Genomic DNA, 24,509 nt, shown 5'->3' with positions numbered 1-24,509 from the left:
CGGCTCCCCTTGGTGATTTCTGACAGCGCATGCGCAGAGCTCTCGTCCCCCTGTCGGCGTGGCCGGCGTTGTGGCCGTGTGTGTCCCGTGTCCTCCGGGGTCTCTGCAGGGGGGGTCCAAGGCTGGGGCGGGCGGGTGCTGGCTTTTCTTTTCTGCATGTGGTGAGCTGCTTGCATTCTTTCATTTCATTGCATGGCTTCAGCCTGGCCTCCGTTCCCGGTGCTCGAGAGAGAGATTGACTGTGATCTGTTTTTGGTTTCTGAAGCTTATCACTTGGGTCAGGAGGAGACAGACTGGTTTGATAAACCCCGAGAATCCCGTTCAGAGAGGCTCAGACATCACGGGGGCCACTCCTCCTCTTCCCAGAAAAGGCCCCCTGTCAAACACACTTACCATGACTATGACGAGCCCCCCGAGGAGGACCTGTGGCCGCACGACGAAGGACCGCAGGGCCGCCATTCTTCCAAAGAGCATCGGCACCACGGCGACTACGGCCGGCACTCGGTGGGGCCTTCCTCCTCGCGCCACCAGGGTGAGGAGCCTTCTCGGAGGGGCTCGAAGCCACACCCCCGAGACTCGGGCCGCCATGAGGGCAGACCGCACTCCCAGCCTTCTTCCCAGAAAAAGGCTCAGCAGGCCGACCTCAGGGGGCAGCCGTCCTACCCCAGCTCTCAGTCGGAATACTCACAGCCATCCCGCCAGTCAGTGGCCTACCACCATCCCTCAGAGCCCAAAAAGGCTCAGCGGCCCATGCAGTCCGGCCCCTTGGCCCAGCCGTCCAAGGCCGAGCCTCTGGCCCACCCGCAGCCTCAGCAGGCCAGGCAGCCTCAGGCAGGGCCTTCCCAGCAGCAGCTGCCCCCACAGTCCTCCCGGCAACAGCAGTCCCGCCAGGCCCCACCACAGCAGCAGCCCACGGGCCACGGGCCGCAACCAGCTCCATCTCAGATGCAGCAGACGCCGTCCCAAGCCCGGCATCAGCAGCAGCAGCAGGGGATCCCGGGACAGCCTTCCTCCCGGGGCCAACAGCCTCAGGCCAGTCAGCAGGCCGGCAAGTCAGGGCCGGGTCATCCCGCATCGGCAGGTGCCCAGCCTGCAGGCCCAGTGAGTATAATTTGGGTGGGTGGGTCCTCCACCTCTCCCCTCCCTTCAAGCTGGCTGCCAGGTACAGCCAACCGGCAGCGGGGGTAGGTCTTAACAGCCACTGGGGAGTTGAGGCTGGTGGTAGGTGTCCTCAGGGTCTAGGGGAAGTTGGATGGGAGAGACAGTTCAGCATCCCAGGAATTAACCTAATAGCGCCTGGGGAAGCCCCCTTCCCCGGGGGGGGGGGGGGGCAACTTCAGAAGCCTTGAGGAAGACTGCTTCTTAATATGGGGCCACAAAGACAAGCTGTCTGGATGAGAGAACGCCATCTTGCTGGTAGGCAAGGGAGGGTGAATTGGAGGAGGCCCAGTGTGAACTGGACACAAAACAACTTCTGCTTGCTGTGGAAGCCATATGCTGTGAACCACGTTCAAGTGCCTTTGGGATCAGTGGACCTCTGACCCTTGGCTTAAGCTCTCTCCTATGAGGGAGGGAACTTTATAGCCCAAAGCATAGACACACATAGACTAGAGCTGGAAGAAACAAGAGATCACAGTTCTGTTCTTGCCGTTCACAGTGCAAGAAACAGGCCCAGAGACATTATTACATCATCTTTATAAGATTTAGAGCTGGAGAGCCTCTAAAAGCTAGGTAGTCCTACCCCCATGAGTTCATAAATGGGGAAAGTGAGGCCCCAAAGAGAACCCCACATTTTAAAAAGGCTCCATTTGAACCTCCCTGTTGAGAACTAAGGTCCCATTGGACTTATGACCCAGTCTGGGTGGTTCTGACAGATTTCCTCAGCAGAATCTACCATAAAGATAGACCCAGGGCTTCTTTAACTTCCCTAGCCTGGAGGGAATGGGCTTACCAAGCTACTTCTTGGGCATTTCTCAGGAGTCCAGGCCAACCTCAGCCATCCTGGGCCCTGCCCTAGTAGCCTTTCCTACTCTCTACCCTAGGAATTAATTGTCCCACCTTGTCCTACTAATGCTTGTGTAGTTCCCTCTTAGCCTCCATCTTTCCCTGAAAGAACCATTGCACTAGAATTCAGAGGGTGGGGCCCGGCCTTGCCTCTTTTCTCTTCACTGACCATCCTGGGGTGAAGGCCTGCTCCTGAGCTCTGGGCGGAGTCTAGGCCTAAATGATCAGGGGATGGGAGGAAAGGGAGAGAGGGAAAGGATGTATCCTAACCAAGGGGCCCATTGATCTTGTAGCTGAAAGCCGAGCAGCTGGACAGCTCCAAACCCCCAGCCAAAGTGCAGCAGCCGCAGCAGCAGCAGCAGCAGCCGGGAAGGGCCCAGCCACAAGGGGCTACTGCTGCAGGTGAGACTTGGGCGACGCCATCTCTGACCAGAACCTGACCCACTTCTCTCTATGTGGCCAGAGCACAAACCCTCCTGTCCTCAGGTGTCCATCTCGAGTCCAGGGTTGGAAGGGACCATAAACAGACCAGGCTGCCACTACAGAAAGTAGCACAGGGCAGGAATCCTAAAGTACTGTCTGGAAGCTTTACCTGGGTGGGATTCAGGAGTGTGCTCCTCCCTGATCTCTTTCCTCCTCTCCTCACCTCCCCATTTTCTCCTCACATTTTGAGTTTTTTTTTCATTGTTCTCTCCCTTATCTTCTTTCCCCTCTTCCTCCTCCATCCTTTTCTTTCCCCCCCCCCCACCTCCTGTTCACCTACTATTCTCCTGTCATCATATTCCATGTCCTCATCTCCCCATCTGGTCAGATTTGGAAACACAGAGCCCTTTGTAAGGGTTGTCCCTAATATCCGAGGAGCCTCCCCATCTCAAGGAGGGAAAAGGGAAAGCTAAGACGCATGGCCTGTGCAAGGTATCCAGGCATGCTACTGATGTTGTGGCCCTCCAGCGGAGGCCAGTGGGTGGTTTGTCATCAACCAAGGTTTTGGATTTCTTTCCTAGGTGCAAAAGTGGGAGCAAAGCCTGGAGGAGTCCCACTAGCATCAGGAGCTCCCACAGGCCAGCCCGGGGCTGATGGAGAAAGTGTGTTCTCCAAAATCCTCCCTGGAGGTGCAGCAGAACAAGCAGGCAAACTGACGGAAGGTATAGCCTGGACTCTCAAAGACATACTTAATAGTCTAACTCCAACTTCCAGGACTTAGAAGACCCAAGTCTCATCCTTCATTTTATTGCGGTTTCTTAGTTGGTCCTGAGACTTAGGGGTGCTTTTTCTGTCATTACCAAAATCCACTGGATCTCTGGCAGTGGGTCTGGGATTCTCCAACTGCACCATGGCCCACCAGATTCAGAATGTCAGGGCCCAAAAAGGCTAGCTCAAATCTGCCTCTCCCCTCTGCCTCCCCCCCCCACTATCCCACATTTAGATGGTCTGGCTCTAGCCCCAACAGTAAAAAGCAGGACGTGAGGGCTCACTAGCTAAGAAAGTGGAACGTACTCCCCTTCCAGCTGTAGCCCCCATCTTGGACAGAGCGTGTGTGTGTATGTGAACCCAAGCTGAGAAAGAGGGAGTAGAGAGAGAGCCTGGGCAAGAGCTGGAAGTGCAGGGATGGTTGAGTTACATAGAAGGGAAGGTCAAGGAGCCTCATCCCTTCTGAGAGAAGCAGCTTTCCATGACTGCTTGGTACCCCCAGAGAGTCAGGTTCACCTCCCCAAAGCTCCTCTTTTCTTTGTATTTCACAGCTGTGTCTGCTTTTGGAAAGAAATTTTCTTCATTCTGGTGATCCTGTGCTGTGGGGTGAGTAGATACCACTGGAGGGTGACTGGAATTGTTCCCTAAAGAGAAAGAGCCCGATTTGAGGATCTCCTACCCTCCTCTCCCTGCTAGGTTTTGGCCCAAGTTGGGCCTCAGTAATCTGGGGAGACTTGAGTTTCTAGTCCAGCACAGCCCTTTTCTGCTCCGCGTCTCATCCCGTCTGGTAGGACAAGCCTGTCTGACCAGCAGAAAATGGACTCCATTCTCCTGCCCAGAGGAGAGGGGAAGAAGCTAGGGGAAGCCTTCCAGGGCCCTGCACTGGCCCCACATAGACATCTCTTACACATCAGACTATCAGAAGCGTCTGTGGAAGAGGCTAATGTCTATATTCAAGAAATATAGTCACTATTCAACATCCTATTGGGCTCGCAGCCATCCCCAATAACCCAGATTTTCTAAGCTCCCAGCTCTGTCCCCAAGAAAAAAGGATCCAAACAAAAAAGAGAGGTCTCCATTGTGAAAACCCAAGGCTGTTGAATAGGCAGTCATCCATCCCCTTTCCTCAAGGTCTATAGTCAACATGGTACCTAGAAACTACAATGATTCTAATTGCCTTTTCTCTTCCCTTTCTTTGTCTCTGACCTCCCTGTCTCTCTTCTTTTATCTCTCCTTGGCCTGGCTATGCTCCCTTCCTTCCCACTGGGTTATTTCTGACCTGCTTCCTCCTCTGACTCTGGGTTCTTCCTGATCCCCTACTCTTTAACTCTCCCAAAGATATTTTGGAAGATGAATGGAGATAAAGTCATTCCTGTGGAAAAACCTATGAAGAAACTAATGGATTTCACCACAGCCTAGGACTCTGCGTATAACAGTAAGTACACTACCTGAGGTCTCGGGGTACAAGGAATCACAGCGGCCTAGATTTATTTTGAGTAGGAAGGGATCTTAGATATTATCTAGTCCAACGCTTTCCTTTTACAAATGAGGCTTGGAGAGACTCAGTGACTTGCCTGAAGTCACATGTACTTAGCAGCTGAGTAACATTCAAGTCTTTTTCATTTTTCCATTGAATAAGGTCCATGGATTGGAGCTGAGTTTTAGTTTAGTTTTTTTTTTTTAATTTGGAGCTGTTTTTCTCCCTGAGCATGTTCTCATTCCCACGAGTCTCTGCAGTCACAGAATTGCTTCATTAATAAACATATATTAAGCACCTTCTAGGAGCAAGACCCTGAGTTCAGCACTTGAGATAAAAAGGTAGGCAATGGCATAGATCCTACCCCCAAGAAGGCCAGACAAGCACAGAGCACAGAAAGCCATCCATCTTGGTCCAATATGACCTGACAAGGACAAAAGAGATTTGAGGTGGAGCCACCGAGCTGGCACTGCCTAACAGGGATGGGTAAAATGGGCTTTCATGAGCAACCAGTGTCTTGCACAGAGTAGGTGCTTAATAAGTGTGCTTTGAATTCAATAGAATAAATAATAACTGAAGAAATGACTGAGATTTGGGGAATGAGTTGCCATATAATATAGAGAAGCCTTCACATTTCTGCTTATTTCTGGAAGCTCATAGCTCAGGCTTGCTGTTTGATCTGTCATAAGGGGCTGGAAAACATATACCCAGAGCTCAAGGGAAAAATGGCTCTCCCTGGAGAATTTCTCACCAACCATAACATATTAAGCAGGAAGGATTGTGATAGAAGCAGTGATGTATGGGGAAATAGCTCCTGAAGCTAAAACCCCCATGTCTCAGGGCTAACTAGTATCATTTCCCTCTAAAACTAAGAGGGATGTTCCTGATCTACTGGCCCTTCTATTTTGAATGAAGGATTTTATGCTCCTTCTTACACCTCTCTCTTCCCATTGTTCTTGTGGCCTGCTATCTCTCTTCATCTTCTCCTTTTCCCAGCCCTATACCTGAAGAAGTATCCTTAGGGAATTATAATAATCCTGAACTGTGAGACCTTGGATCATAAAAAGGCAGATGTTGGGATGAAAATTGTATAAGTAGTATCAGCACAATTGACCATATCAATAACAGACCTAACAGAAATCATATGATCATCTCAATAGATACAGAAAAATCTTTTGACAAAATACAGTATCCATTCCTATTAAAAAACACTAGAGAGCACTGGGAATAAATGGAATTTATGGAGTTTTCCTTAAAATAATAAACATCCTCTAAAATCATCAGCAAGCATTATATGCAATGGGGAGAAGCTACAAGCCTTCCCAATAAGATCAGGTGTGAAACAAGAATGTCCATTGTCACCACTATTATTCACTATCGTACTAGAAATGTAAACGTTAGCAGTAAGAGAAGAAAAAGAAATTGAAGGAAAATATAAAAGTCAATTACCCTGAATCCATAGATGAGGTAAAGTAGTGCAGAGGAAAATAGAGTATTCCTTATTCTGCCCAGTCTGTAGGGTTAAGGGAAGGGATGGGAGCTAACTGGTGCTAGTTAATTGATTTGTTCCCTCACACACCCCATTTTTTAGAATCATAGAATGGCAAAACTAGAAGGGATCTCAGGGGTCATCTTGCCCACTCCCTCATTTCACAAGAGAAGGAAACTGGAAAAGAATGGTTGTGTCTCATACCCAGGTGCTTTTCTCTTGATACTGGACATATGACTAATCAGTGCCAGAACCAGGATCCTAGGCTTCTGACCCAAGGCCATCACTTTCTGATAGTTCCTTAGAGTGAGGAGCTGGACCATTCACCCTGACTTCCCCCCTGCCCCTCTGAGTCATTTAGCACACCATTGAATGTGGTTTAATTGTCCTACCTGACACCTGGAACAGAAGGAACATGGTGGCTGTGAGGGCTTGATGAGGAATGACCCCTTTCTGCCAGTCTTTGCCTTTGCAGCTGGGCCATCTGCCTGTTGTATGTGTATTCTAGGTTTGTCAGGCAGGACGTGTCCAACTTGACATCTTCTAATGTAAAGGTGGACTGCCAATGAAGGCCCCCTCTTAAGAGAGCTTGAATACCTGATGGTCCTTCTTCAGGGCCAGCCTCTCTGTTTTGCATGCCCAGAAGCCAGCTCCCCACCACCCAGGAGGGACCTCTGCACAAGTGCCGATTCTGAGCCCTCGTTGGGCAGTGAGCAGGAGTGCATCATGCTGCACTTTACCTACCCATAGTGCCTGACCCCCGAATGACCGACAGCCCCTGGAGTAGACAATGCAAGTCAGAGATAGCAGGCTGGATGGATTCTTGGAGGGTCATCTAGCTCAGACTCTTCATTTGGCAGTTGGGGAAACTGAGACCAATATCCTTTTGTTCTTGATGCTAGCCACCAGCACCTTGCCTGGGCAGTATGACCTTTCTCCAACTTATAAATGAAAGCTTGTTCCTTAATGTCTTTTCTGTTCCCTCTTCCTCCTCCCTTTGCTTCTCTGTGCGCTCTCTCTTTTCCCCTCTTCCTCTTCCTTCCTTCCTTTCTTCATTATCAGTTCCTTTGTGCTTAGCTGAACTTGCCTGCATTACCTTTCTCTCTCAGTGAGGATTTGTAGGACCCTGGGAGGTGGGGATCCCCAGCATTTGTGGCAGGGCCTCCCATTCCCTCCCCAACATGATCAGCTCTGGGCGTTTCTCTGGTACAGAGTCCATGAGGGTGTACGCCTGAGTCCACAGAGAAGAGAGTTGCCCTTGGAGCCTGACATCTGGCAGTGGGCATGGACAATTCACCCTTGAAACACAAGGCAGCCTTGGCACGGCCCAGCAGGAAGGGTGGCATCCCCCAAGGCTGCCCCTGCAACCTGGGGCCCTGCCCTCTGGCTTTCTCCCCTTTGCCTGACCCCACCTACTAGGGCGTCTCTGTCCTCGGAAGGGGCCTTGTTGGGACATGAGCACCCTATTTTCTTGGGGTCAAGGGGAAGTGGTACCCAAAGGCCTTCATCACTCAGCTGGAGGGAGATACCTTTCCAATCTGTTTCTGGGATGATTCAGCCCACAGGACGAATGCCAGCAGACACTGGATAGGAAGGGGGTTCTCCTGAGAATGGTCCTGGAAGAGAGGTGTCTGTTTCCACATGATCCTCACTTTAAACCAGATAAAGAGGCATCTCTGGCCAGAGAGCCCCACACAGCCCTGAGTCTGAGAGGAGACCCAGAGCAAGGAAAGGCCTCAGGGAAGTTCCCATACTGGAGCTCATAGGAGTTAGAACTGGAAGGAATCTTAGCGGTCAGCTTGTCCGGCATTTTACAGTCGGGGAAATTCGGGCACAGTGAAGGGCATGCCCACAGCCCAGGCAGTCAGAGCTGGGATTTGAGCCCCTTGCCCTCACTCCCCATCCAGTGCTTCCTCCACCCCGCCACAGGAATGTCTGGCACCCACAATTGGCAGGTCCTCCTGGCACGCCGGAAATGCCTGATGAGCCGCAGAATTAGCCGAGTGTAAAATAAAAGAGCAGTCGTGTTTCACATGATGAATTTGTTGTTGCATGTTATTTTAGTAACATTTTCAGGCTGAACACCTCAAGGGAAATGTGATGGAGAAAGAGTAACAGAAGAAGCACAGACTAGCGATAGACCAACCACAGACCAGAGCACAGAGGCAAATTGCAGTCCTAGGTTGGATGCCCGTGCTGCCATTCTGGTTTGCACCTGCCCATGTCTCCCAGAGAGCTACTGTGGTGGGACAAGAGTCAATTCACCAAGTAAAGCCTCCTCAGCATAGAAAGTAAAGGCCCTTTCCCCATCCCCTATCCCAAGAACTGGTTGTTAAGTATTTCACCACACACTCTTGCATACACATGCATATACATATATCACATTTATGTATAACATATGTTCTATGTTTTATGATATAGGTCAGGGAGCCATACCAAAGGCATTTTTGCACCAACCTAGTCCCCAAAGAGGCTTGAGTTCATGATGTCTCAGTGGAGTTTAAGCATTCTGGTAGGTTTTCTGACAGGGAAGACAGCTGAGGAGGACACTAGGTGGAGGGCCTCTGGAATCTGGAGAGGCCTGACTTCCACTGGGTATGGAATGACAGAAGAAACCAGCCGGCACCCAGGAAGCAGTTTCCTCTGAGATTTAGCTAGAAAGTTCTTGCTACAGTGGAAGAATATGAGAAGGGGACAGAGAGGACAGCCTGGCCTGGGACGGGCTCTGCCTCCTTGGCCTTTTCACCTGCCAGAATTCCTAGGATCCCCTGAGTCGGGCTCAGGCCTGTATCTGTGGGCCATCTGACGTGCAGCACTGATTGACCATAGGACTCTATGCAGGGTTATGCTAGTAAAATGTTTAATAACAGGTTCCCTGAATTTTTTTAAGTGCCCATAATGTTCTTAAATTTCCTTTAGATTTTGTCCGTCACTTTCTCGTCTAGAAAATCAATACAACAGTAAATTGAATCCTGATTTGTAGCATTTGCCAATTTCTAAGGTGTAAATGCTCACACTGAAAATTTAACCATTTCCCTCTGACACTCTCCTGGGTATTTGGCACTGCTTCCCCAGTCTGGAAGCACTGGGTATTTTTCAGAAGGCAGTTTGCCCAGCACAGAGTCAGCCTCTGCCCCAGTTTCCTGAGAAGGGTCCCAACGTGATCACGCTTTGGGGTTCCTGGCTCCTCTTGGGATTGGGGACGTTTGGACACATCCAAGGCATAAAGAGGTTCTCAATGTCTCTTGATCTCCTTTCTTTTTTCTCTGCCCCTTGTGGATTGCCAGTTTGTGACACAGAGGACAGAAATGGTAGCAGTACTAGAGGGGGTAAGGGATAGGTGGACCTGGGGGCAGTGATCATGGATGTGTGAAACACACACCTCCACTTAATGTGTTTGAGGGTAAGGAAGCTGTCCTTAGACATGGGGCTAGATAAGATGGGAAACACTGCCTTTCTGCCCTCACAGCCTTTCAGTGGGACCTAGAGCAGTAGACCCCGGATGAAAACACTCAGCCTGTTACAAAACCTACTATTTACCTGGGGAATACCAAGGTCCAAGAGCAATTGGGGCAGCCTCCAGCAGCAAATCCTGTCAACCCCAAGTACTGTCTTTTCTGAACCAGAAAATCAATCTCATCATATCTGTGAGCAGTAAATGGGAACCTAATCAGTGCTAGGTCAAAAGAGTGACCCCTTGGGATCCCTTCCTTCTCAGATACTGTACAAAGTGATGCTCATTACCAGCAAGGGTTTGTAGGGAGGTAGTTTCATAGAAGGGGTTCTCACCTCGCACCCCTAGTGCAAGGGCTTGCACTAACTACCTGGTTCCTCTGCAATTTCTGATCTTTCTAGAAGGTACTAATTCTTCTCTTTTTCTTTTCATTTCTGTTATAAATTTGGGAATCTTAAGTTAATGCAATTCTTGGAGACAACAGAGCAGTGCATGATGGGAACTGGTACATAAGGGAGCAAAAAGATTGGCATGAATGAAAAATAGCCATCCACTGTTCTTGCCAAAATAACCAACTCTCCTTCTTTTCTTCCTTCCTTCCTTCCTTCCTTCCTTCCTTCCTTCCTTCCTTCCTTCCTTCCTTCCTTCCCTCCACCCTTTTCCTTTTTCTCTTCCAAGCATCTGAACTCATGGCAAACCCTAGGCTCAGTGACACAAACAGGACACAGTGGATACTTTTCCAGCTGGAGCCACCAGAGTGAGGCATCTGCCCAGAAGCCCCACCAAGCAGTATCTCCCTCAGAACTGCTCTCCAAAGACAATGTCTATAGTGACTCCTCGTTCCCTCTGGTGAGCAGTGGCTACAACAAGCCGCAGTCATTCTTGGGGAGACTTTTCTTGAGGAAAACTTGCCAAAGGTCCTGGTTGGGACTGTCCAGAAGTTTGGGGTTGCCACTTTGCCCTTGGAGAAGACTCTTGAACCTCCAAAGGCAGTGCCCCTGCCCAGCGCTCCCCCTTGCCAAGTGGAGCTTTGAGCAGGGCCCAGGGGCCTTTCCTTCAGGGTTATACACAGAGTTCCAGCTCATGCCGACTGGGACTTCTTCACTCCGGGGCCTTCAAAGGTTTTTCCACAGCCTTGGAGATGGGCTTTGAGTTGAGGGCTGGGAGCCAAGTGCTCCATTTCCTTCACATTCCAGTTGGCCCCACAGCTCCCTCTGCAGGCACCCTGTCCTTGGTGATGGAATGTGTGCAGCGAGGGACCTGTGGGATATAGAGAACTTAAAAAACAAAACAAAAAAAAAAAAACACTAGGACCTAACACTGTTTCATTATTGAAATACGAGGCCATAGGACTCTGCAAGGCAGCATGTGCACTGGCTGGCTTTTCCCCAGACAGATGGTGGCAGTCCAAGCGTGTCTGCCAGCCACCTTGAAGCCATCACCAAGCCATTGTGAGACATCCAAGTGGCAAAGCTTTCATAACAACCATCTCCTTATTTTGCCTATGCCTGAAGATTTCTTTTTATTTCAAAAGCAGCCTTAACCATTCCAATTTTATTTACTTGTATACCTCATAAGCATTTTTCTTTCATTTTTCTTTCCTCCTCTTCCCTATCTCCCCAACACACTTTTCTTTTTTTAACTTCTTTTCTCTGTACCTGGTAATCATGGGGTGTCCTCTGTAGAAGCAATAGAGTGCAGTAGGCTACAAGAGCCCCACGAGGAGGTGGGATGACATCAGGAGAGGTCGCCTCTGCCATTCTCCTTCCTCTTACTGTGCAATTCAAGTCCTTCTTAAGCCATTACCGGTGGGCGTGCTCAGAAATTTAAAAACAAAAAATCAAAATCAAAACAAAACAAAAAAAGGAAGCCCATGTGGTTTGAGTTGCCATTGCGAAGTTCCTAGAACCTCTGACTTGGGAAGCGAGAGGGAGCCACGGTCAGCAACCGGTGAGCCCAGGGTGGGGGTGTCCTGGTTGTCACCAGCCGCTCTCGCCTCAGCAGTGTTCCAGACAACCTACCCGACGGTCCCATACATTGGAGCTTCCCTTCAACCTGAGCAACAGCAACAAGTCTCATTTCTAACGTTCTATGCAATGAAATACAAAAAACAAAAAAAAAAACAAAAAAAAATTTAAAAAAACAGAACACACTACACCTGTTAATATTTAACAAACTAAATGTTATGTATAAGAATTTAATTGCAAATGTGCTATGGAGAAACTGGATGGATATGTTTCTAGCTAACACCTGTGTGTGTGAAGTTTTCAATTTGTGGCATGTTCGACCCACATGAAGGACGCGTCGTTGCCAAAGGGTGACCATGCTGCTGTTACTGTCTCCTGTCCTAGAGTAGAGCATGGCTTGCTACCTCTTTGCACGAATTCATCTACTTTAAATGCTTGCCGTACTTTGCTCGGGGTTCTTTTTGCCTCAGTCCCTCGCCTATACTCAGATGCTTCTTGTTGACATATGCACTTGTTATGGAAGGACTGTCCGTGCTAACGGGAGAGGTGCCTCTAGTCCGGAGAAAGAGAGAGAGGTCCTGCGCCCTCCCTCCCAGGCTGACCTGCGCCCCTTCCCACAGACCACATGTCTCAGCGTGGAGAGGGGCCCCCCAATCTTCCTTCCAGATCAGAGGAGTTACAATGGGAAAAGGCCTTTGAGAAGAATCTGACCTGACCCTTCCTTTCCCCTTTTAAAATAAGATGTGTCGGCTAAGGGCCAGAGAGAGTAGGGAGTAACCTGCCCAAAGTCACCCAGGAAGTAAATAGTAACGGTAGGCTATGAGTCCTCAGATTCCATAGTCACTACCAGTCTTCCCAAAGACCCCTGCTATCACCCCTCCACACACGGACTGTACACCCCAGTGTCTGTAGCAGAGCCTTGAAATGGAGGAGACTTTTAAAAATTTTCAGAAGCGAGTTTAAGCAGTCCCAGATGTCTACTGTAGATTCTCTGTCTTTAAATTAGATTACCTTACCTCTCTTGGCCTGAAGTACTGCGTCCAGGGCTTAGAAAACTATTCTGTTCAGGGTCAACTGGAGCCTTCAGCCTCTGTGAAACTCAAAGCCCAATACAGGTACGTTGGCCCGGGGCTTTGGGGAGGCCTGGAAGCCCATTTTTCAAAAGATGCATTGGATACCCATAGGCTCTGGATTAGAAGTTAAAAGGTTGTTTTATTGCTTGTTTGTTATACTTTGGTTTTACCTGTGCTGCTCAGTCCTGATTAAAGCGGGCCATTCCTGAAAGGGGATGGAGCAGCTAAGAAGCTCAAGTGAGTACAAAATCAAAGATTGATGTTTTTTACCTAGAGGAAGGGCTAGAACTCAGGAATCAGAGCACCAGCCCTGAAGTGAGGAGGACCTGAGTTCAAATCTTGCCTCAGACACTTAACACTTCCTAGCTGTGTGACCCTGGGCAAGCCACTTAACCCCAATTTCCTCAGGGAAAAAAAAAGAATTGGAGGCTTCCTTTCTTAGCTTTGATCAAAGAGAGATTTTCTAGGAACCTTAAAGATAAAAAAAACAAACAAAAAAAAAAACTTTCAAAGACTGTAGAAAGAAAAAGGACCCAGAATGGGGGGCAGGGATGAATAATTCTTGACATTTATGAAGACCAGTGTAGGAGTTGCCGACCTTTGGGAATGAAACAAAGACTGATTGGCAAGGGACATGCAAACTGCCTGTCTGGGACACGTGAGAGTTTCTGGACTGGTGAGGTGCCAAGCTTTTTCCTTCCCTACACCACCACATCTAAGGTATCACTGACTTCCACCATGCCTTGGGAAGTTCCCAGTGGGCCTGGGCACATCAAAGGCATTGAGCCCATAGCCTAGCCTTTTTCCAGGCTGTTTGGGTTCAGGTACCATATATTTCTTAAGAGTTCCCATTTTTCTCGGCAGCTCTAGGAGTCAGGAGGGGAGACCTCTGTCTGTGTCGTTTTTCTGTCAGAGACTCCAGCCTCCTTGCCTGGAGCCTCATTTTGTTCTAGTTTTCTCCAAGAAGAGTCCCTCTGTGTCCAGAAAAGCCTTGGTGGGCTATCTCAAGAACTTCCAGAGTTTAACTCATCTCACAGGGCTGAGCTTCTTAGCTGCCATTTGAGTGGAAGGGACCTTCCTAAGCCCCAAGTCAGCAGGGACAAAAGCCTGAGAAAAGGCTACTTCTTAATGGGAGTGAATGAAACATTATGAGGTAAGGGAAGGCAGTGGGGAAAAGGCCCTGCTTTCGCTATATCTTCATTCTCACCAGAGATAGACAAGAAGGTCCTCCATGGCCTTAGGATAATATGCAGGTGACTCATGTGGCAAGCACTTCCTGGTCTGTATATTGACCAGCCAGGGTTCTTGTTAGATGGCCTACCCTGCTGTTGGAGACTGCTGTTTGTAATGGCAACCGCCTTTTACTTGATTCTCCTCATTGAACTATGGAATGGGATGGAATGAAATAAGCATTTATTAAGCGCCAACTATGTGCGTGTTCACAAATATCCCATTTGTAACGATACCTCTCGCTGACATGGCCTCTTCGGAGGAGCTCAGCTCACCTTGCATGTATGATCTTTTCTAATTGTGTGTGTAAAGGAGGGGAGACGAAGTGTCACTCCCTGCTTTCCTGATGAGAAAGCCGAGGCAGAGGGGTTCAGGTACTTGACCAGGACCGCACCTCAAGGTATGAGCAGAGGGTTCCTTTCTGTGATAAATCCTTGCCCTCTGCCTTAGCGTCTTCGTCCAGCCGGACCACGTGTGAAGTTAGTCTCTCCCCTGAACTTTCTGAGAGCTTCCTGAGCTCCTTGATGCCTCCAGAGACCTCTGTGGTCCCCAATTAGAGCCTTTTCTGTGGCCATGATAAGGGACGTCCACCTGGAGGCCAGGACAGATTTTGGACACTTGGGATAGAAGTGCTCAGCACAACTGTAAGCAGCTAAGTCCTGCGAAGGCCCTAGGCCCATGGGAGAGCCTGCCACATGGAGCCAAGAGCACTAGAGACCGCCTGGAGCGGGGGTAGGGAAAGTAAGGGGTAGGGAGGGCTCTGGATCTTTTCCGCTTAGTGGGGAGGGGCGCAGAGGGCTTCCACACATACTTTATTTGTCCTGGGGGCTCTGTCCACCGGCAGAAAGCTAGCACACTCTCCATACTTTGCCTTTGACAGTCCTGGAGGTTACCTCCATCAGGCAGCTTCCTCTTGGAAAGCACACACGCTCACCACAGCCCTCTTATCAATAACTTCATCCTTTTGACCCCTCCTCAACTCCAGAGGCAATCACAACTTTAGATCTGGAAGGGGCTTTAACGATCCTCTAAGCCAACTCTGTGGTGCAGATTGGTAACCTGAGGCTGAGAGAGCTGACATGTGATGTGACCTGAGAGCACGAAGTCAGCTGGTGGCAGACTTGGAACTAAGACGCAGGGTCCCTGACTTCCAATCTAGTAATATATATATATATATATATATATATATATATATATGCCTGTGTGCGTGTACGTGTGTATATAGATATTCACTCTGCACTGCCTCAGAGAAGGAGACAATGTGAGCTTCTCTGATCAGTTCCTGCCCTTGAAGGGCAGGCTATCTGATCACTTAAGAACATTTAGAACCAAACTAAAGTTGAGGATTTGAAGATTACCCAGTTAGCTCTGGAGCCCCCAGGGTGTCCAAAGCAGTGACCTCCCCTTCAGGCACCCCCAGAATGGCCAGTATTTCCCAGGGAGCCGCTGGCTTGACAAGTGCATACAGTCCGACATCCTCCCGAGCCCTGGCCCCCCCTCCCCCGGGGTCTCTCTTGGGGTCACCACGACCTGCCCTCTCCATTCCTGGCATGTAAATACATTGTATAGTGTGTAAACCTCGTGTGGCAAAGAGAACAAAACTCAAAAACTCGTGTTGGGGGCCCGCTTCCAGCGCCAGCACACCTTTTGCTTTGATGTACAAAAAGAGAAAGCCAATACTTTAATGGGTGTGTGTGTGTGTGTGTGTGTGTGTGTGTGTACAGGAGAGTGAGGAGAGTGTGTTTGGGGGAGAGAGACTGCCTCATTTAGCCCTTGGGATTGAAACCCATACCTCTTCTGCCTTCCCTCCCATTTTCCCTTCTCTCTTCCCTCAGGTCTTCTCTCTCTTCTCCTTTCCCAAGCTATAGGAGTCATCTGTAGAGTTCTTATGGTTTTCCTCAGCCCCTTTCACCCGAGGGCTTCCACGCCTTTCTCGGGCTATTCCATTCTGGGGTGGGGGGGGGGTTGTTGTTGTTGATGGGGCCGGGGTGGGGGTGGGAGGGGTTGTACAAAGTCAAACCAACAAGTTTACAGTTGTAAGTGCAATGACCTAAGTCCTCTATCTGAACATTGTAAATTGTGTGTCTGTCTTGCTGCGCCCTGTGAGAACTCTTAGTATTTCAATGTACCGCCTTCTGTATTGTGACTCAGTATGAGATATTGCCCCTACAAGGTATTTCTGTGATAACAGAATAAAAGGACTTGATATAAAGCATGGGTCGGCTTCTGCATTGTTCCTGTTTTACTGGAGTGGTGGAATCCAAGAAGCAATTTGCAATAGCAATTTTTCAAATTTTACATTTAATATTTTATTTTTCCCAGTTTCATGTAAAATAATTTTTAATATTTGTTTTTCTAACTTTCTCTCGCTTCCTCCCCACCTCACTCCCGACTGAGAAGGCATATGTGAAATTATGCAAAACATTTCCATAAAAATCATGTTATGAAAGAAAACATAGATTCTCACTCCTCCCCAAAAAACTCAAGAAAAATAAAGTACCCCCCAAAAAGTATGCTTCCATCAGCATTCAGTTCAGATTCAAACAGTTCTTTCTTTGAGTATGGATAGTATTTTTCATTATAAATCCTTCAGAGTAATTTTAGATCATTGTTGCAATAGTAAATAAAAGCAGCAAATATAAATGTCCACAAAAGTTGTTTGTCCTGCTGATGCATGGAGGCTGTTTGGCTTTACAGATGTCCTGTAGATATTTGACATTCACCATAACCAAAACAGAGTATATCATCTTTTCTCCCCTGCCCCACTTCCAAACTTTTCTATTTCTCTGGAGGACCCCGCCATTTTTCCAGTAACCCAGATTCACCCCCTTGGTATCATCCTTGATTCCTGCCTTTCCCTCACCTCACATAGCCAATCAGGTTGTCACACATTATTATTTCTAATTCCCACATCTCTTGCATCTTTTTCCTTCTCTCCATTCACATGAGCACTGATCTAGTTCAGGCTCTCATCACCTCTCACCTGGACAATTGCAGTAGCCTCTTGTGTGGCAAGGAGAACAAAACTCAAACTGTTAGTCTCTGTACTCCAGTCTATCCTCTACCCAGCTTCCAACATGATTTCCCTAAAGCTCAGGTGTGATCGTGTCATTCTGCTCGTTTATAAACTCTAATGGATCCCTGTTACCTGTACAATCAAATCACCGGCTGGATCCCTGCTAGTTCTTAGTTTTATATTCATACATAGACTCATACACTGCCCTCCAGCCAAACTCTCCTGGTTCCATCACACACGGCACATCATCTTTCAACCAATTCCTTTGAACTGACTATCCCCCATATCTGAAATGCAACCCCTCCACAGTGGATAACACACTGGATTTGGTGGAGTCAGAAAGTCCAGAGTTCAAATCCAGCCTCAGACACCTACCATCCATATGAACTTAAGGGAGGTACTTAAACTCTGTTTGCTTCAGTTTCCTTAATTGTAAAATTTAATTTTAGGGTTTAATAGCACTCAATTCCCAGGGTTGTTGTAAGGATCAGGTAAGATTATTTGTAAAATGCTTAGCATAGTATTTGGCACATAGTAGATGCTATCTAAATATTAGATATTATTATTATTATTACTTTTGACCCTTCGAATCCTTACCTTCTTCAAGGATCAGCTCAAGACCTACCTTCTTCTGAAGACTCTTAATGAAGCCTTTCATCATCCCCCTGGCTACTAATGCCTTCCTCACAATATTATCTTGTACCTATCATATACCCATTTTGTATATTCCTATCTATATGTATGTTTATCTCCACTCACTAGATTATGAGCTCCTCAAGGACTGGTTCACACTTACATTTATATCTCTAGCACCCACCACAGTGGGTTTTAATAATGCTTATTGCATGGTGTATTGGTTGACTCCCAAACAAGAACTAGAAAACTCTGGGTCACTGAGGTCTCAGCAGAGATGCCTTAAATACTGGCCTAATTGGTTCAGCAATTTGCTGTGGCAAACTTGTAATGGCTTCTCTAGAAGCAAGTCTGCTCTGTTGCTACCCAAGATATATGCTCCACGAATTCCCACTACCACCAGATCTGTGATTAATGAGCTGATTCATCCATTAATTTCCCTGGAAGGGAGAGAAAGGAACAACAATAGAAAGGCTATGTCCTTGGCCCTATATCATTCAGCATTTTTATCAACCATTTAGATAATAGCATCTTTGCATTTTTATCAAATTATGAATGAAATGAAACTGAGTAGACTAGCTCTATCTGCTGGAAGACAGTTTCAAAATCTGTAATCTGCTTCTGAATTTAAAGAAGAGAAACACAGTTATTCAAAGAAGCTCTTGTGCCAGTCTGATATGTAGCCATCTTAACATGTCAAAGCAAGGAAAAGTTTCCCTCGTACCTAGGACAGTATCTTGGCTACAAAAGGGACTTAACATTAACTATTCCTTGAACTGTGACTTGTCTATAGACAAACCTGAGTAGCTCCTGAATTTGGGGACTTTTACTATTTTTTACTCAAGAGTAAAAGAAAAACGGGGTGGGGGAGAGCTAGTCTCCTTTACATACTTACCAGCTCATGGAAAACAGGTTCAGGAACATCAGGTGTAAACTCAATAAGGATAAACATAGGGATTGGTGAAGTTCTTTTCATACTTAGTGGTTACACCACTCCACTCATCAATCATCCTAGCTATTATTCCCCCTTCCTCCCTCTGGAAGAATAAAATTTACTAATTTTATTAGTAAATGAAAAAATCTTGGTAGGGTGGAGCAGGGGGCAAATCCAATAGAGATGGAACATTTAGTAGGAATTAATGTGAGGTTCTATATTTAGGTTCAAAAAATCAACTGTGCAGGTGCAGAATGAGGGAGAAATGTCTAAATTGTTATACATGAAAACCTAGAGTTTTTCAAGGACTCTAAGGAGCATATGAATCAATAGCCAAAAAAAAAAATGAGTTAATACAATTTTACATATTTCATAGATTACAGAACCATAAATGGAAGGGACTTTGGAGGCCAACTCCCTCAGTTACAGATAAGGAAACCAAGGCTCCCGGGAGGCTCACTCACTTGCCTGAGGTCACACAAGTGCAATGTTAGATGCTGGGAATACAAAGAAAGGCAAAAATAGCTCCTTTGCTTAAAGAGCTCACATTCTAGTGGGTGGAGGCAACATGTCAGTAATTGGTAAGCAAATTGGTCAGTAAATCATACAAGATACATGTAGAATATATTGCCCAGGGGATTCCTGCTTCATATCAGGGTTGGATGCGATGACCTCAGAGATCCCTTTGATCTGTTTCTTTTCTAAAAAGCAGGTGCATTAGAGAAATGGCTGATTGCTACCATTTAATGGAATATGAAGCCTCTGGGGATTCTGCCCCATCCCCAATGCTCAGCTATCTTGTATCATGTCGTCATGCTATGATTCACTCAAGTATCTACTCCTGTCCCCAAATACATTTTACAAGGTCAGTGTCCAGGGGCTAGAACAGTCGTTTAGGGAATTTGGGGGCTCTCCTTAAATAGGACAAAATTGAATCCCTACTGAGAGCTCACCAGACAGAAAGCTGGGCATTGTACATAGGTCAGATAACTTTCCAATTAGGATGTTTTGTTTTTATTAACTTTTTTATCATTATGAATTTGAAAAACATAAATAAACAAGAATATTTCTTCATATAAAAAAACAGAAAAAGTAGACTGAATAGGAAACCACATATGTCTGATATTTATAGCTTTTTGGTGTATTTCAAATCTAGCATGACACTGGGTACCTATTCATGCTATAGTTCCAACACTTCCCTCCTTATCTGTGTCCCTTCTGAACTTTCTTATGTTCTCTTCAGTTTATTTCCGTAATGATTCATTGAACATCTTTTCTTTATTTTCTTCCTTTTTATATCATTATCCTATCCCTATACACACACACAGAGTTTTAAAGCCCTTTTCCCTAACAAACAAGTGCAGTCGTGCAAAATAAATCCACACATTGGTCATGTCCAAAAATGCATATCCTGCTTCTCCACCAAGAAGTAGAAAGTTTGCTTCATCTTCTGACCCTGCGATTAGTCATTGTGTTGATCATAGTTAAGTCTTTTAAAGCTGTTTTTATTTGTAGTGTTGTCATTGTATTAATTGTTCTCCTGAATCAGTTTACTTTACTTTTCTTAAATTAATAGAGTCATCACAGATATCTCAGAATCTACTCATTTTTTATGGCACAATAATATTCCTTCAACTCATGTGCAATAATTTATCCACCCATTTCCCCAAATGATGGACATCCACTTTGCTTCTAATTCTTTGCTACAACTTTATATGTGTTTTATATATATACACATACATATATTATATGCATATATATGTTTAAAATATTGTCATTGGTTTTTAAAATCAATTTGACAGGGACAGCTAGGTGGCACAGTGAATAAAGCATTAAAGTCAGGAGAGCTTGAGTTCAAATTCAGCCTCAGACACTTACAGCTATGTGAATCTGGTCAAGTCACTTAACCCCATTGCCTAAAAAAAAAAAAAAAAAAAAAGAAAAAAAAAGGCTAATTTGACATTAGTCAGCTTTCTCAAGAATGCCTTTTTAAGAAAAACAAGAAGCCATCCTCATCAGATCCTAAAACTAGTAAAAATGGCCATCTAGCACCCTTCCATCAGGCCACAATTCAGCTTTCAAACCTGGTGACATAGATGCAAACCCAAAGTTTTCTCCACTGTTTTTGTTCCCAGGCTCTCACTCACTGGTGCACCTTCAACCTGTCTATAGCATCCCACCCTTAAAGATTTAATCATTATAATATTTCTGCTTCGTTTTAAGATATACAAAATACGTCCCTCACAACAATCCTTTCTTGTGGAGAAGTATTATTATTCTCTCTTTTTTTTTCAGATGAAGAAATAGGCTCAGAGATATTAAAGTTAACTAGTTCAGGATGACCCTATCTCACATTAAAAAAAAAAAAAAAGCTGAACATTGGAATTAGCATCTGCAGCTATAAATTTAATTAGATATTCTCTGAGAGACTTTCCATCTTGACATAAGAGTTTTTTTCTGTAATCATTGAGCAAATTTGGTATATACCATATTTTAGTGGGGACAACAATATGTCAATAATTAGGTACATACTGGATACATAGAATAGATAGCAGGTAACCTTACATGGGGAAAACCTTGGCAGCTGGGGATAGAGGGAAGGTAGGGACCAGCAGAGCCTCCCGAAGTAGATGCATGTAAAGGAAGTTCCAAAGAAAACCAGGAACTCTAAGAATTAGAAATGAGAAGCAGAACATTTTAGGCCTGGGGGACAGCCAGAGCAAACGATGGAGGCAGTATCCTGTTCCAGAAACATCAGATTGGCCAGTATGGCTGGATTGCAGAACTCAAGAAAGTGAATCTAGATTGGAAAGCAAGGAGGGCACAAAATTGTAAAGCGCTTCAGGTGCCAAACAGTAGACATTTAATCTCTGAGGTTGATGTATTTAATAGGGAGAAGACAGAGGCAAGACTTCATTTTGGAGAATCACTTTGGATCAGAGTGGGGAAAGACTTGAGGAAGGGAGACCAGTTATAAGTCTTATTTCAATAATTCAGAACAGAGGTGATGAGGGCCACGTGAATGAAGCCACGTGAATGAAGCCACGTGAATGAAGAGAAGGGGACATATGAGAGATGCTATAAAAGCAAAAGTGACAAGATTTGACAACTGGATAGGAGAGATGGGTGCAAGCAAGGAGTCAAGTTGGACTCTTAAGATTTCAAAAATGAGTGAGTAGGAGCACAGTGTGATCCTTGACAATAAGAGAGAAGTTCAAAACAAGGAAGGATTTAGGGGCAATTACAATGAGCTCTGTTTTAGAAACATTGAGTTTGAGACATGTATTGGACCTGCAATTTGAAATGTCTAGTAGACAGTTGGCGATGTAGGTTTGTAGCTCAGGAAATAAATGAGAGCTGGATATAGATCTGGAAATCATCTGCATACAGATGATATTTGAACTCTGGGGAACTTAAGTGATAGCACAAAGACAAAGAGGGGAAAAAAGGGCCTGTGACAGCATTTAGCACAGTGCTCCAGTGTTTGCCACAGTACCCCATTTTAGGCCTCAGGAATTCTTTTATATTCCCTGATTGGGACCCCCAAAGAGCTTTTGTTTATATGGGTTATATTTATCAATATTTACCATTTTAGGACTTAAAACTGATCATTTAAAAATATGTCCTTATTAATTCACTTAAAAATAATAATAACGAACCCATTACATGTTAACATAGATAACATTTTTGTGAAAAATAACCATACTTTCCAAAACAAAAACAAATTTCGTGAGAAGAGTAGTATTGCTTTAGACTTTTGTGAATCTCTTATGTGTAACTTAATAGAAGACAAATGTTTTTGCATTCCATCTGTTAGGATATTTTGTTTTGATTATAGTATATAAAGAAAATCCCACCTTCTGCAGATATGGACTTGGATAAGAGAGAAGCATTTTAATAGCTTTTCCATATAATTGTGGATAACTTCTCTGATGCTACACCAAAATTCAACAGCTGCTAGTTTCTTAAAGGTTAATTGCAATGGATACTGTATCAATGAACTTTCCTTACTCTGTTACATTAAAACCCAGTGGTCTATCTTGCACTTTGAATGGATCTTTTACTCATATATAATTTTATAACATAGAAATTTGGAAATTATTGATCCATTAAATCATATAGAGCTTTCAAACACTGACACATTTCATTATATAATAGAAAAAAATTACATTTGTAAATATCATCATCCATCTCATCTGCAAAGCCTTTCAAGTACTAGGAAACTGGGAAGCTCCTGATGGCAGATAAAAATTTTCCAAAATTCTAATATTCACTTAAAAGCTTGAATTTTATCACTGGCAACAAATATTGTCAGTTGTTTTTCTTGATGAGATAGGCTCATTTCATTCATATTCAAAAAAAAAATGTCTGCCAAATACCCAACTCTAAATAACTCTCATTTGTCTGGCAGTCATTTTTTCAAGTAAAAATGGTATTCCTTTTTTAAAAATGGCGAGTTCAGCTCGTGATTCAAACACACAAGTGTATTTCCTCAAGACAATCATCTTACTCTGGTATACAAAAATGATTTATGCATACTACCTATTTTGTCACCCAGAATATTAAAAAGATTTATACTCAAGGCAGAAATTTAACAAAAATTAATCATTTTTAACACTTCATTAAGGACATTCTTTGGTGAAACTGGTTTGTTGGATTTTTTTTAACTGCATGATACCTAGGGATGCCATTATTCACCTCAACAATAGTTTTTTTTTTTAACTGCATGATACCTAGGGATGCCATTATTCACCTCAACAATAGTTTCACCCACCATTGGGTTTGTACCATCAATACAAATGTCAACACAGTTGTCCTATCATAAACTATGAGGTTCCAGAAAGTTATTCAATACTTTGAATATTTCAGCACCACTTTGTATTTGTATTTGATAAAAGACTATCATCTTTGGTGACACATTGGTGCTGATGTTAAATAAATGGAAGCAAAAGAGCAAACCCAGTCATATCTGTAGATTCTATCACTTGTAAGGCACAAGTACAATTCTGCAAAAGAGGCAGTAACTCATCTTTATATTAGCTACTAAATTGTTGTTAATTAACACAAGTCATGTAACCTCTAGAAAACTGCACTACGTGCTTGTTGAAGAACTAATTTTCCTTGTGAAAAAGATAAATAATGTCTTGGTATTAATAAAAATAGTTTCAATCTCACCAACCCCCTTGATAATGTCTCAGGGAATCCTCTGCAATCTATGAATCACACTTTTGAGAAGGGCTTCCCTGGGCCACTAGACAGAGTAGACCAGCATTTGGTTAAAGGCTCGTTCTCATCTCAAAGTTCTGTCAATTAAATCACAGGTTCAGGTCTTATCTCACTTATTACAAAATTATTTTCTCCCAACGACCCTGTGAAGTACACGAGCATCATTATTCCCCTTTAAAAGATGAATAAACTGAGGTTCACAAGGACTAAATGTTTTTATGGTGCCAGGGCTATTGGGTCAGAGCTAGATGTCCTTGAGTGAATCCAATATTATTTCACCACACAGGAGACCCAGGACTCAATGTGGTCCAGCATCCAAAAACTTAATTTTTTGAGTGCAAAGAGATTTATCACCAGGGTTGGCCTGAAAGAGGCATGATTCAGTGGAAAGTGTGCTGAAATGAAAACGTAGAGCCCAGGCCCCCACAGGCCGTCGCTCATCGCCTCTTGCCTTCAATTTATGTTACATAAAGTGTTGGACTCGACCTGTAAGACCCTTTCCAACCATAAATCAGGATAGATTAAATTCTTCTCTTCCTCCTTCTTTTTGGCAATTGCAACTCTCCAGCATCATCTGTTAAGGAAAACCAAAAGACCCCAAACTCGCCAAACCGATCCAATCCCTAAATCATCATTAAAGAACAGCTGTCTAGCTGACTCCTCCGTAAAGGGAGGGGATGCAACCAAATGGCTGGTAGAGTCCATTCCGATTTTAAAGCCTCAGGCTCCTGGGAAGGGGCTGCCACCAGCCTGGGGACGGCAGTTGGCAGCCTTGCTCTAAGACGGTTATTCCCTAATATAAGAATTTGAGAACA

At 45.1% G+C, this 24,509-nt stretch overlaps 1 protein-coding gene across 2 annotated transcripts in view; it reads left to right on the top strand.

Moving 5' to 3' along the window:
* The window catches only part of BSN (bassoon presynaptic cytomatrix protein), a 117,074-nt gene extending 103,905 nt beyond the window's left edge, over window positions 1-13,169 (top strand). Inside the window, exons 6-11 of one of the 2 annotated variants that reach the window (XM_031959159.1) lie at window positions 266-1,101; window positions 2,298-2,406; window positions 3,009-3,149; window positions 3,747-3,801; window positions 4,534-4,630; window positions 10,294-13,169. In XM_031959159.1, the coding sequence (XP_031815019.1) occupies window positions 266-1,101; window positions 2,298-2,406; window positions 3,009-3,149; window positions 3,747-3,787 (1,127 nt within the window). In that variant the 3' untranslated portion in view covers window positions 3,788-3,801; window positions 4,534-4,630; window positions 10,294-13,169. Of the gene's footprint in view, window positions 1-265; window positions 1,102-2,297; window positions 2,407-3,008; window positions 3,150-3,746; window positions 3,802-4,533; window positions 4,631-7,373; window positions 8,199-10,293 lie in introns of those variants that run through there. The other variant, XM_031959166.1, reaches the window with a different exon arrangement.
* The last annotated feature ends 11,340 nt before the right edge of the window (window positions 13,170-24,509 follow it).

This window comes from Sarcophilus harrisii, chromosome 1 (genome assembly GCF_902635505.1).
Source record: "Sarcophilus harrisii chromosome 1, mSarHar1.11, whole genome shotgun sequence".
Classification (NCBI taxonomy): Eukaryota; Metazoa; Chordata; class Mammalia; order Dasyuromorphia; family Dasyuridae; genus Sarcophilus; species Sarcophilus harrisii.
The sequence above is the reverse complement of the archived record's forward strand: the minus strand, read 5'-3'. Positions and strand labels throughout refer to the sequence as shown.